The sequence below is a fragment of the Mustela erminea genome, chromosome 15, assembly GCF_009829155.1.
Source record: "Mustela erminea isolate mMusErm1 chromosome 15, mMusErm1.Pri, whole genome shotgun sequence".
NCBI lineage: Eukaryota > Metazoa > Chordata > Mammalia > Carnivora > Mustelidae > Mustela > Mustela erminea.
In genome coordinates, this window is record NC_045628.1 from 34,198,067 (window position 1) to 34,212,981 (window position 14,915).

Here is a 14,915-nt window from a genome sequence, read left to right on the forward strand (position 1 = left end):
AAAGAAGCACGACAAAAAATATGGGAAAATAATAACATTTGCTTCAGCAGCACACTGTGTTAATTCAGAATGATAAAGAGGTAGGATTAACATTGCTCCTATATATGGTAGACACAACTGGGAAGCATTATAGGTTTTCCCATGATAGTCATACCAGAGGACTGGTATGACTTTTCTCTTTTCAATCTCTATGCTGATTTCTCAAGAAGGCTTCCGAAAGGAGAAGAAAACATGTTACCTATTTGTCCAGCTGAGTGTTTCCACACTGTGGGTTGCAAGCAGTATTAAAAAAAAAATATGCCACGTGTCATAACTAAGAGAATATGCTATATGTCATAAGAGTATTCATTCCTGTGAAAATTACTTCAAACACACCCCCCCCATAGATCTACACACACACAAATATACACACATGTATATACTCAGTTACTACGTAAGGTGTACTTCTTATTGTAGGTAGTGGTAAACAAACAAACAAACAAACATAAAAGCTATTTGTCCAGGTGAAGTTAACATTTTTAATTATAAGGGACAAAATTTACATTCAAAGCAGTCCGTATTCAAATCAGTCTCAGGTCAATTCTGTGGCAATTTTTCTGTGGGGTTTATCACCTGCTGAAAATTTCAGATCTGAAGGGTGGGGGTATCCTTTATTATAGTTTTCAATATATTAACTATGCCAATAGTACATCCATCAAAAACTTAAGAGCAGACTGAGCAGAATTTGCATCTGAGTCATTTTTTTTCCCTTTGATTCTTCCCTGATAAACATGCCAATCTAATGGAAGCCCACTCAAACAAAATAGGCCTCAGGAAGCCTGGGCAGCTGGTAAACTCGGGGAACTCACACTTTTAAGAGTCCAGTTAGCCCTAGCAACATTCCTATAGTTTAATAAAGTTGTATGACCGGTAATTAAGTAAGCACTCAAAACTGCTAGCTATTATTAATGTCATTTATCCACATAATTTTGATTTTAATGAAATATTTACTCAAAAATTTGAGACTATGTTATCATTGATGTTAAATAATGTTTATCTTTGTTATCTTATTGTATATTATTATTGCTTACCTTTTGCTTTTCAATACAGATTCAACAAATTAGTTGAATTTTATCAGTAATTCATGTTCTCTAATTTAAATATAATAATTCTGGTTAATTTGAAGTTTTTATTCATCTTAAGATATCCAGGTTTCCACACTTTTCATAAAATGCTTAGTTTGTATGCAATTAAACATACTTTTACATTTGAAAACAGCAGGTGATACTCTCCAGAACTGCAGTTTGACTATGGAGTTCCTTTTTGGAAAAATCACTTAAATTGTTATTATAAAATCTTACTATATTGTGCTAAAATTCATTTGGGTAGTTCATTCTGAATATTTCCACATAAGCAAAATAAGCATCATTTATTCCAATTCTGAAACTACTTTCTTTAACATGCCGAGTTTGTTTATAAAAAATACTTATGATACTATTGCCATTAGCAGAAAAATAAATGAAATGTAGGACCAAAAAATCTATCTGCATTTATTGAGTGATTAGTTTCTGCCAGTTAGTACAGTAAGTGCTTTTCTTAGATTAAGTCATCTCTAATTCCTGAGGCAAACATGTATATAATACTATTACTCCCACTTCACAGGTTGAAAAATTGAGGCCTACAAAGGGTAAAGAACTTGCCTAAAAAGTCATATGAGCCAGTCTGCCTAACTTGAAAATCCAGTTTCAGATCCCAGTGGTTAATGACTATAATAACATATGATTAAGTGCTACACACATGTATTCTTACCTTTATTATCTCCTTTTACTACTCAACTTTGTTCTTAGGGTTTTCCTTTACACTAAAATAAAATCAAATAAAAGAAATAACTCAAGTATTTCTGGGGAAGGCTGATGGATCCTACTGATTCCATGTAACTAGAATTTTTTTTTTCATGGTGGTGGCAAGTGGCGCTAACACGTTCCCTGAGCTGGTTCCACATGTGACCTAAAGCATATGATTGAGTCTCTGACACTTAGAAAGAAACTAAAGCTTTCTTTCTAATTAGCGGGTTTGATTTCCTCCTCATCCTCAGCTCCTCTTAGTTGTGACTTTCAATTTGCTTCAGGTTCATTCTAGTATCCCCCACTTCTCATATACTTTGACCTATCACAAACAGAAGTTATTCCTTCAACTAACATCTATTTACTGTGTACTAGAAACAGGCACTGTGCTAAGCAGTAAAGATAAAAAAGACCAATAAAAAAGAATTCTTGTTCCTAAGAAGCATCTAAATAGCTATGCCAACAAACATCTCTATCTAAATATATCTTGGTATATATGGTATCATGGGGATAAAGAAGTCATTTTTTTGCCTGGGGTTCATAAAAGCCTTAATAGAGTAAATGACACTTGATATTAAAAAGACAAGTACCTCTGATGCAAACATGGGCACACTGGGCAAAAATATTGGAGTGTGCAGAAGCACAGAGGCATGAAATAGCACAGAGTGCTTGGAGAATTCAAGTAATGCACAAGAAGTTATGTATGTGAGAGAGAAGCACAAGTAGTTGTATACATGGCCGTGTGTATGTGTGTGCGCGCGAGCACGGCGCATAATGTAAGACGGAACTGGATATGCAGGCAGTAGTATGGTAATAGAAGGTCTTACATATTATTATTCTTAGCAAAAAGAGATAAGGCTAACTGTGGGAGAAACAAAAACAGATTTGTATTTGGAAAGGTTATTTGGGCAACAAGGAGGATTAAATAGAGATGATGTCAATCAGCTGGTTCCTAATTTATTTCACATGATAGATAAGAGGCTGTACCAAGTCAGTACTACTAAGGCAGGAGACTGAGGAGAGATGCTCAGAAGGTGGTATGAAGACAGCAGGGAGCACCTGGTACTTGCTGAACACTCCTTTTGCCCTCTTTGAATTCTGATGATAGACATGCTTACTGCTTACCACGTAAATCTCGGACTTACTCAAGAAAGGCTACCATGAGAAGCTACTGTAGCTGGTAGTTGAAGCTATGGGACAAGATGAAGTAAGACACAGTAAGAAGAGAACAGTGCCAAGATAGATGGGCATGTCCACACTGATGGAACAATCAACAAGTCAACAATGGAGACTGAGAATAGGGGGGGATAACAAAGTGGTGGAGCAGGAGCAAAAGACACACTACTTGGTGTAGGAGGGGTTGCAAGTGAGGACCTGGGGAGAGGGGAGGTGGAAGACGAGGACGAGAAGTGGGTTAGGATCAAACTGGCCTTCTCTGCCATGCCAAAGAATATGGGCATTGTCTGGTAGGCAGCAGATCTTTTAAAATGAAATCATGATCCACATTATGGAGGACAGTTTGCGCTAGAAGAAAGAATTGTGATGGACTGATAAACTTCACTTGCCAAATTTCAAAAATATCAGGCAGCATAGTACCCTATGTGTTTATGTTTTAAGCCTTGTATTTTTAATGGTGAAATAAAAGCACTGTTCTTTATTAAAAGAATTTAAGCATCAACAAACTTTTAGGAAAATACTTTGGAAGGCAAAGGGACCCCGTAAATCATACCATTTTTCATCTTTTCCATGAAAATGGATGCATCTTACAATTGCTGTTGATCAAGTTTGCACATGTAAATCTGATCTTAGCTGTTTCTATTCTGATTTCAATTGGGTTCTGAGTATGGCTAATCTGTCATAAGTTAAGTTTAACTGCCATTTAAAATGTCTCCAAAAGACTCCAATGGGATTTGGCACATTCAGCACAGTTTGTGTTAGAAGGATAGAAATGGAGTTAAGTAATAAATGATAAAAATCATTGCCTAAGGTCTAAAGGAATGTGTGCTTAAAACTAAAAAAATTAAAGTGATAATAAAGCACCATAGCAAAGTTTAATTGGAAGCATTCCTATTCTTCTACTCCTTGGTGGCACACCAATAGTGGATTTTTTTTCCACATCAATGAAGGCTTAGAAATATGGAAAGGAAGACTGGCTTTGAAGTTGAAAAAGATTTAGTTCTTTTAGGGTTTGTGGCTGGCAAGTGAGTCTCTATTTAAAATACCGAGATGAAAAATAAAATAAAATAAAATAAAATACTGAGATGGAGTTGTAGGTATTGTGGGCTATAGACTCCTTCCCAGAGACTGGATACACTTGTTCAGGTCAGGTAAGTCAAAGGACAAAGGCACACGTTTTACTCATCTAGATACTTCTACTATGATTGCAGAAACCATGTATCCCAATATCACTGTATACAGTAGAACATACTGGCAAGTATTTCAAAGACTCCATCAAGCAGAAAGTCCTGCCCCATCTTTTCTCCTTGCCTGTGCATATTGCCTCCTGTTTGCTTTCTCAGTCTTAAAACTTTCAAACGCATGTTATGTTTTCAGAGGCTTCTGAATTTTTCCCATAGCAAATCCTTTCTCTGACATTCTGGAACACTTCCATATTCTTTTAAATACCCGCTCCTGATAATGAAATGGAAGGAAGGCAATGAAGAAGAAAGGGAGGGGCGAAGGGAATAGCACATCACATACTAAGTAATCTAAACTACAGAGAGGGAACATACGCTGAAAGGATCTCTTTCTTCCATCTAGAACTTCAGTGTCCCCTCCACAATGATAATCATCAACAGTGATGATTTCTTGTCTTTTATTATTCCAGTCATCTCTATGCATACATCGAAGCATACATATAGATCTATGCATGGGTATCCATATATATGTCTATATTTCCTTGGCAATAAAATTTTGGGTACAATAAATATTGCTGGAATGTAATCTCTGTTTATAGATATATTTTAAAAAGTACCATTTTGCCACTTATTTCCATCTTTAAAAATCTACCTAAGTTTGGTGGAGTGGCTAGGTCAATGATTTATCTAATGAATCAACATTTACTTTATACATACTATGAGTCAGATACTGTGTTGATCACCAAATCTATGCCTTTAAAAAGAAATCTCATGTGAGTTGGAATAAACTTAAGCAACTAAAAAATGCATTAAGGCAAAAATTAGTCATTCTGTTCTTCTCTACTCCCAATCTCAGAGGTAAGCAGTTTGCTGTTAGATAAATATGGATGGTCCTGGGGGCTCATTTCCTATTTTCTAGAACAAGCTCATAGAGATTAAAACCTCCAAAGGCTCCTGTTCCCATTACGACTTAGGCAACCAGATGTTCCTAAACCTTCTCTTTCAATGCATACAATGTCCCTCCCTCTATCAGATCCCTTTCCTTGGCACATCCAGAGTGCCTATGCCAGGCCTAAGCACACCTTTCTGAGGAAAAAGAATTTGGGGTTGGTATATACTCTGATAATTCTTTGTCTGTAAGTTTACTCCAGTCAAATGTGTTTATACTCATGTGACAAATACTAGTGGTATTTGTGTGCCCTTGCCATGACAGTTGCACATTATGTAAACTTTTTTCTCTATGCTTAGAAACACAATCCCAACTCCAGAAAGACAGACAGACAGACACACAGACACACACACACAGACACACACATTTTCTATCTTTCTCTCTCTCTCAAAGCCAAAATTGAGAAATACAATACAAATTATCCTGCAATTTTCCTTTTTAGAAAAAAATCTATCAACATCGTATGGATGTCTTTTAAGGTTAGTACACAGAATTCTACTTTATTCTACCCATGCATCTTATAGTCTCTATCAAATCTGGCAATCTAAAGTTTTGTAACAAATTACCTGGACTCTGCTAAATGCCTCCTAGCTAGAGAATTTCATGTAACTAAAACCTTGCCACATGGTCACTTGAGATTGTGCATACCCCATTTTCTAGATAAGTTTTCTAAAATTAAGTTTTAACAGATAAATCTCTAAATGCTTATACTAGAAGACAAGGCCTTTGTGAACAAGGTGTCCATGTTAAAAGGGCAAAAGCATGCCTCTTTGTTCATCAGTAGTTAAAGACAGTATAAGTCTGATAAATATTTACTGAATGGCTATAAAGAGAAAGAGCAAACACCAAGATTCAAGATAGCTAAGACATAGCATGGTAACATGGTATGCTTCATGATGTAGCTTGGATTTTTTACCCCAAATCAACACTCCTTCCCCTCTTTTTCTTTTTAAAAATTGAGATATAATTGACATACAATATTATATTAGCTTTAGGTGTACAATGTGATGCTTTGAAACGGGTATAGACTTTGAAATAATCATCACAGTAAGTCTAGTTATCCATCTGTTACCATAAAAGGTTAAAAAAAATTTTTTTTAAAAGATTTTATTTATTTATTTGACAGAAAGAGAGAGAGAGAGATCAGAGAGAGAGTAGGCAGAGAAGCAGGCAGAGTGAGAGGGGGAAGCAGGCACCCAGCTGAGCAGAGAGCCTGGTGTGGGGCTTGATCCTAGGACCCTGGGATCATGACCTGAGTCGAAGGCGGAGGCTTAATCCACTGAGCCACCACTGGGCTAATCCTTTAGCCCAAAAGGTTAAAAATTGTTTTCTTTTGTGATGAGAATTTTCAAGATTCATTATTCTGGCAACCTTCAGATAGGCACAGCAATATCACAGACTATAGTCACCATGTTGCACACCACATCCCCATGGCCTATTCATTTTGTAACTAGAAGTCTGTACCCCCTGACCTCCTTCACCCATTTCACCCACCCCCAACCTCCCTTCTGCTGCCAACTAACACTCTTTCCCATACGATGTGTTTTTGTTTTGTTTGTTCATTTGTTTTGTTTTTTTTTTTAGATTCCACATGTTAGTGAGATCATATGGTATTTGTCTTTCTCTGCCTGATTTATTTCAAGTAGCACAATACCCTCTAGCTCCAACCGTGTTGTTGCAAATGGCAAGATTTCATTCTTTCTTATGGTGGAGTCATATTCCATTGTATACATATCATATCTTCTTTAACCATTCATCCATTGATCAACACTTAGGTTGTTTCTATATCTTGGCTATTATAAATAATGCTACAAGGAATATTGCAACCCTTTTTGAATTAGTGTTTTCATTTTCTTTGACTAAATATCCTGAAGAACTGTTGAATCACATGGTAGTTCTATTTTTTTTTTTTTAAAGATTTTATTTATTTATTTGACAGACAGAGATCACATGTAGGCAGAGAGGCAGGCAGAGAAAGAGATGGGGGAAGCAGGCTCCCTGCTGAGCAGAGAGCCTGATGCGGGGCTTGATCCCAGGACCCTGGGATCATGACCTGAGCCGAAGGCAGAGGCTTAACCCACTGAGCCACCCAGGCACCCCGGTAGTTCTATTTTTAATACTCTGAATAAACTCCATACTGTTTTCCATAGTGGCTGTACCAATTACCAACAGTGAACGAGGGTTTCGTTTTTTCCACACCTTGCCAATACTTGTTATTTCTTGTCTTTTGATTCTAGCCATTCTGACAGGTGTGAAGTGATATCTCATTGTGGTTTTGATTTGCATTTCCCTGATGATTAGTGATGTTGAGCATCTTTTCATGTGCCTCTAGGCTAGCTGTAAGTCTTCTTTGGAAAAATATCTATTCAGATCCTCTGCCCATTAAAAAAAAATTTTTTTTTTTTTTTTTGGTATTGGAACTATAGGAATTCTCTATACATTTTGGATATCACCTCTTATTGGATATATGATTTCCAAATACTCTTCCTTCTTCAGTAGGTTGAACTTCTATTTTGTTGATGGTTTCCTTTGCTGTGCAGAAGCTTTTAGTTTGTAGTCCCACTTGTTTTTTTATGCTTTTGGAGTCAGATCCAAAAAAACATCACCAAGACTGGTATCAAGGAGCTTACTGCCTATGTTTGAATACTCCATTCTTAACCCATTGGTGGTTTCTTGAGAATTAGGTGGTACACACATACAAAAAAGAAAGTCAGTAATTTTACTCTTTTATATTGAACCAACTAAAGAAACTACAGTCTGAAGACACTGTACATCAAACAAGAAAGAACAGTTAACCCTGAGGCCCAGGAAACAAACAAAGTGAGCCCAACCCTATAAGTGCCCTAGTTGACTGTATGGAAAAAGTTTTCAGGCACTAGTTCAGGAAGGGGGAATTGTGGCCCAGTCTGCCAAGCTCCCTGAGTTAAGGATCTGTAGAAGTAGAAACCAAATAGAAACTATAGTTGTTATGGCAGAGTACTGAAGAAAAGAGTTGTACACAGACAAAACTCTCAGAATTCCCCCTTTAGTATGCACCAGGGCACTGAACAGCGCATGTATGTAAAGAAATTACCAAGACAGAGATAGAACCACTGAAAAGATTAGAAAGAACAATCTCTGAAGATCACATGGACCAGGAATTTACCTATTGCCACAAGCCAAAGTAGAAAACTTAGTAATTCATAGGACAGGGGGTAGATTATTAAAAAGGCATTGGTTCTGGTAGGGGAGGGGAAAAGTGACATTAGGATGAACCCTTCTTTACTTATAAAAGCTAAAAGCAAGACTTGAAAGAACGAAAACTTTTCCCAGAAACTTAACCATGTCTGAGAAGAAAGCTAACAAAAACTAAAAGTAATTCAAAAATATTTAGGGGGTACTTGGGTGGCTCAGTGGGTTAAAGCCTCTGCCTTTGGCTCAGGTCATGATCCCGGGGTCCTGGGATGGAGCCCCGCTCTCTCTGCCTGCCTCTCTGCCTACTTGTGTTCTCTGTCAAATAAATAAAATCTTTAAAAAAAAATTTAGCAGTAAGATAAAATTCATATCTGGCATCTAGTAAAAAATTAGTAAGCATGCAGAAACATAGGACAATATGATACAAAAGGAGATCGATCAATTTAACTGAAACCAATCAGAATGTAAAACAATAATAAAATTAGTAGTCAAGAATGTTAAAATAGCTATTGAAATTGTATTTCATATGCTCAGGAAAATAAAGTTTGAAAAGGTTAGGTAGACCTGGAAGATAGAAAAGAGACCCGAACGGAACTAGAAATGATAACTACAATATCTGAGATGTAAACCATACTAGACTGGATTACAGGCAGATAATACACTGGAGAAGAAAAGATTAGTAGGCTTGAAGACTTAGTAAGAGAAATTATTCAAAAGCCTCAGCAGAAAAAGACTGAAAACAATGAAGAGAAAGAACGTTTGTTCTGTGGTAGGGCAACTTCAAACAGTAAAATACATGTCTAATGGAGTCTCCAAAGGAAAGAGAAGTAGGACAGAAACACCTATAAAGACATAAAGGCTGAAAAATTTCCAGATCTGATGATATTACATATATGTAAGAGGCTTGACAAAACCTAACAGGAAACATGAAGAAAACCATAACAAGCCACATTATAAATTGCTTAAAACTAGTAAAAAAAAAAAAAATCTTAAAAGCTCCTAGAGAAATAAGACACATTACCTAGAGAAACACAAAGATAAATACAACAGCATATTTCTTGACAGAAACAATGCAAACTAGAAGAGAGTGGAGCAACATCTTTCAAGTACTGAAAAAGAGAGAGAGGAAGAAAAGAGTCAGCCTTTACTTTTCTGCCCTGGGAAAATTCTCTTTGTAAAACAAATGTGAACTCAGCAATTCCACTCTTAGGTGTTCACTCCACAGAACTGAAAGAGGTAGTTAAACCTAACGCTTGTACTTGAATATTCACAGCAGTACTATTCACAAAACGTGGAAAGAATCCAAACACCCATCAATGGATGAACGCATGAACAACACATGATGCATCTGTACTACGGAATATTATTTAGTCATAAAAAGGAATTAAATACTGACAGGTGGTATAACAGGAAAATCTTGAAAACATTATGCTAAGTGAAAGCAGCCAGATATAAAAGGTCACATACTGCATGATTCCATTTTTTATGAAGTGTGCTGAAAAGGCAAATTCACAGAGACAGAAAGCACAGAGTGATTGCCAGGGATTGGGTGTGGGGAGAATGGGGAATGACAGCTTAATGGGCAGAGTTTCCTTCTGGGTAATGAAAATGTTCTGTAACTAGATAGTGGTGATAGTAGTACAATATTTTAAACACACCAAAAACCACTGAATTGTACAATTGTGTGTTTTATGTTATGTAAATTTTACTGTCATAGAAGAGTGAACCCTTAAGTGTATACTTCCAGTTTCTTTGGCCTGTCAGAAATATATTTCAAATTCTTAAATTTAAAACATATCTTAAATTCAGCTAAGAATTATAAGAAATGTAAAAAATGTAAAATGTAAAAAATAAATGTAAAATGTTAAAAAAAAAAAAACCCAAAAAGAGATGAAATAACTTTTTGCAACATATAGAAGCAAAAAGACATCATCACCTGCAGACCTGTTCTGTAGGCACAGTTAAAAGAAGTGCATTAACCAGAAACTGTAAGATAGCAGATGGAGATTCAGACCTACACAAAGGAGTTAAGAACACCAGGCACGGTAACTAGTTAAATATAGTATCTTTTCTTCATATTTTTTTATTTAAAAAACTGTCTATTGCTGGGGTGCCTGGGTGGCTCAGTCTGTTAAGCATCCGACTCTCAAATACAGGTCAAGTCATGATCTCAGGGTCGTGAGACTGAGCCCCTGGAGGGTGTCCATGCTCAGCAGGGAGCTTGCTTAAGATCCTTTTTTAAAAGATTTCTTTAAAAATAAAATATTCCCAATTTTCCATCTTGATCTATAGATTCAATGCAATCCAAATCAAAATCACAGCAGCTTTTTAAAATTTTTTGTAGAAATAATTACAGAATTCATACAGAAGTGCAAAGGACACAAAATAGCCAAATTTGAAAATAAATAGGGTTGGAGGACCACTAGTATCTAATTTCAAGACATTGTAGTTTCAGTAATCAAGAGAGTATAGTATTGGCATAAAGATAAACAAGTTAGATAACTGCAAACAGAATCCAGAAACAGATTCACACATTTATGACTGATTTTCAACAGGGTCTTTTCAATAAATGATGCACAAATTATTTGATTTTAATATGCAAATAAATGAATTTCAATCTATACCTTGCACACAATATACAAATTAACTAAAAACAGATTATAGACTTGAAACTATGAAACATCAAGACAAAAACCCTGTGACTCTGGGTCAGGCAAAGATATTTTAGATTCAATACTATCAATGAAAACCATAAAAGAATGAACTGGTAACACTGGATTTGATAAAAACTGCTCTCCAAACACTGCGAAGAGATGGGAAAACAAGCCAAAGACTGGGAGAAAGTATTTGCAAATCATATCTGGTAAGGGACTTGTATCTAGAGTATATAAATAATACTCAAAACTCAGTAACAGGAAAACAATGTGATGAAATGGGAAAAAATTTGAAGACGTCCCAGCAATAAGAAGAGCGGAGGGCAAAGGAGCACAGGAAAAGATGCTAAATATCACTAGTCACTAGGGAAATGCAAATTAAAACCATAACGAGAGATCACTATACACACCCAGTAGACTGGTTAAAATTAAAAACACTATGTCAAGTCCTTTTTTTTTTTTAATTTTATTTATTTATTTTACAGAGAGAGAGAGATCAGAAGTAGGCAGAGAGGCAGTCAGAGAGAGGAGGGGGAGCAGGCTCCCCACTGAGGAGACAGCCTGATGCAGGGCTCGATCCCAGGACCCTGAGATCCTGACCTGAGCCAAAGGCAGAGGCTCAACCCACTGAGCCACCCAGGGGCCCCTATATCAAGTCTTTTGCAAGGTGGTAGAAGAACTAGAACTTTCATATGCTGCTAATAGAAATGTAAAATGGCACAAACGTTCAGAAAACAGTTTGGCAGTTTCCAAAATGTTAAGTAGACACCTAACCATATGGATATGACCCACCTGGTCCACTCCCAGGTATTTACCCCAAAGAAACAAAAAGCACCTGTTCATAAAAGGACTGTACACGGATAGTCAGATCACCTTTACTTATAATAGGCAAAAACGGAAAGCTACCCAAATGTCCATCAACAGGTGAATGAATGAACAACAGTGGTATTTCCATAAATGGAATGTTCCTCAGCAATGGGAAGGAAAGAACTATGGATGAATCTTGAAATAATTATGCAGAGTAAAAGAAGTCAGATGAAAAAGAGAGTACATATATATATACACATATATGTATATGTATGTATGTGTATATATATTTGGTAATGGTTTCATTGGTATACATATGTGTCAAAAATTATCATATTAGACACTTTAAGTATGTGCAGGTTCCTGTATGTCAATTATATTTCAATAAAGCTAGTATAAAAGAAATATTTTGAGTATTTTTTATCATTCTCATTTTGGCACTTCATTTATGTTTACTTTTAGATATATTCTCAATAACATATATAACTCAATGGTTATAACTTTAGTAATTTGTTTCATCTGTGTATTATATTCTTAAAACTCCAAGCTAGTTTATTTTTAATTTTCTAAAGATTTTAACTAATTAATTCATTTAGAGAGCATGAGTGGGGGGAGGTGCAGAGGGAGGAGGAGAGAGAACCTCAAGCAGACTCTGCACTGAGCATATAGGGCTTGATTTCACCACCCTGAGATCATGACCTAAGCTGAAATCAAGAGTTGGATGACTCTTAACTGATTGAGCTGCCCCTCAAAACTCCAAGCTACGTTAAATAAACTACTTAAAGACTATAGATCTTAAGGAAATTTCCTTCTCTTTCTCTCTTTTTTTTTTTTTTTACCATGTATCATGAATAGTTAGTTGTTATAGAAGCATTCTAATACTATGATCTTTCAGCTAATTAGTTTATATAATTATTTTCAATTTAAGCAACATAACTTTCATGGGCAGAAAACAGATTTTTAAATCCATGGACTATTTCAAATGATAATACTTTATTTTCAATCTTAAGGGAAAAGTTATATACTATTATAGCAATAAAAATTTCAATACACGGTTACTGATTTTTTTTCTCCCAATGTCTTATGAAAGATTTTCAAACATACACAAAAGTACAGAACTGAATAACAAACCTATACTTAACCTTTACCCAGCTTCAAACATGATCAATACTTTGAAATTCTTCTTTTATCTATGAGCCCTATCCCCCCACTTTTTATGGAATATTTAAAAGCAAATTCTAGGCATTGCATCATTTCATATCACACATATTTCAGTATTTATTTATTTTTTAAAAAAGATTTTATTTATCTATTTGAGAGACAGAGAGTGTGAGAGAGAGAGAGAGAGAGAGAGCGCGTGAGCAGGGAGAGGGGCAGAGAGAGAAGCAAGCTCTCTGCTGAGCATGGAGTCCAGTGTGGGGCTCATCCCGGAACTCTAGGATCATGACCTGAGCTGAAGGCGGACCCTTAACCACTGAGCCACCCAGGCACCTCCATATTTCAGTTTTTAAATCTTTTTTTTCAATATAAGCCAACAGCTTATTTTAAAATTGTTTCATAAAAAGTCAAAAAGTTAAATTATATTTCATTATAAGAACACTTAATTTAATTTCTTACATTTACCTGCACAATTTTTATGGGATTGTGTGCCATTTAGAAACTCCTGTTTCAAAGGAAAAGAAATTCCTATTTCAATTAGCTGATGTGCTCAGGAAGGTGGTTTTATTTTTTTAAAATAATATTATGATACACAGACACACACATCCAACACAGGTCTATATATAGTAAGGTTTTTTAAGAAATATTTTTGATATGTCATTCTGAAGTTAAAAGAAATATGAGGGATGTATAAAATATTAGCAACAGATATTTCTTTAACCTCTCATTTGTTTCTCTAACTATTTATCCTTCCATAGTGTGCTGGAGCTGGCTTACCACAGTTAGTGATGGCTAACCGGCCAATTTTTAGGAATTTCGTGAGCTGGATGTTAAACACAACCATTATGAAAAATTATTTAAATGCACAATAAAATCAATTTTATTTAAAAAAGGGAACAAGTACTCAAACTCACTGATTTTTAGTTATTTTACTATTAGCTATGCTCTTGAGTTTATCCACATCTGTCATACTTGTGCAGTGGAAACTTTATGTAATGGTGTGTTACTGAGCATCTTTACTCTGTGTTCAGTACCATATGCTGGCAGCTCAGAGTTAGTCACAGGGGCCATAGTTATCCCACTGACACAAGCCAATGCAGCCAATCAGGGCTGTCTCTCACGCTCCCGCCTGGAGAGCTGGTGGTTAACATCCGCCAGCGCCACACTGCTTCCATCCTGAGTGTAACTACGTGTCAGGCACTGGAGTGACAGGTAATATTCTGGGTCTTTGGGAATTTAAGCATAAAAATCCTCCTAATGTCACACTATTAAAAGTGCTTTAATATGATAAATATGAACAGGTTCTTCAGAACACAAAGAATACATGATATATATTAATAGTTTTTAATATACGTCTTTAAAAATCCCTTTATTTATAAGATCCAAGTTTTAAAATATTAACATAAAAAAGCTGTTATTCTGAAACTCAGGAAATAAAAGGAATCCTAATGAGTTGGCATCTTTGGTTTGAATTGTTTTGTTACTTGAATTTCAGAAGTACAAAAAAATGTAATCAGGTTAAATAAAAGGATTAAAACCACAATGTAAAAATGTATTTGTTTTTTAAATGATGTAATATAAGACTGAGGGAAGTAAGAAATATGAATCTGAATTTTAGAAGATAATTTGGGAACTATCCTGTAGCATATAATGTGAGAGCTTGAGAACAGCAACCTAAGTATGTTTAATAGAAAAGTAATTTTTTAACAAAAAAGTCAAAAAGCAAACCTATTTAAAACTGAGGTTTTACATGGTGCTCTGAAGGGGCACGTGCACCCGAATGTTTATAGCAGCAATGTCCACAATAGCCAAATTATGGAAAGAACCTAGATGTCCATCAACAGATGAATGGATCAAGAAGATGTGGTATATATACACAATGGGATACTATGCAGCCATCAAAAGAAATGAAATCTTGCCATTTGCAATGATGTGGATGGAACTAGAGGGTACTATGCTTAGCGAAATAAGTCAACCGGAGAAAGACAACTAT

The 14,915-nt window shown here is 35.7% G+C and overlaps 1 protein-coding gene across 7 annotated transcripts in view; it reads right to left on the bottom strand.

The window, feature by feature from the left end:
• Positions 1-14,915, bottom strand: part of PIBF1 (progesterone immunomodulatory binding factor 1) — a 197,868-nt gene that overhangs the window by 49,248 nt on the left and 133,705 nt on the right. Inside the window, exon 15 of one of the 7 annotated variants that reach the window (XM_032314450.1) lies at positions 1,789-1,840. The exons of the other annotated variants lie outside the window; for them this stretch is intronic. Coding sequence (XP_032170341.1) covers positions 1,823-1,840 — 18 coding nt within the window. The 3' untranslated portion in view covers positions 1,789-1,822. The remainder of the gene's footprint in view (positions 1-1,788; positions 1,841-14,915) is intronic. 7 annotated transcript variants of the gene reach the window in all.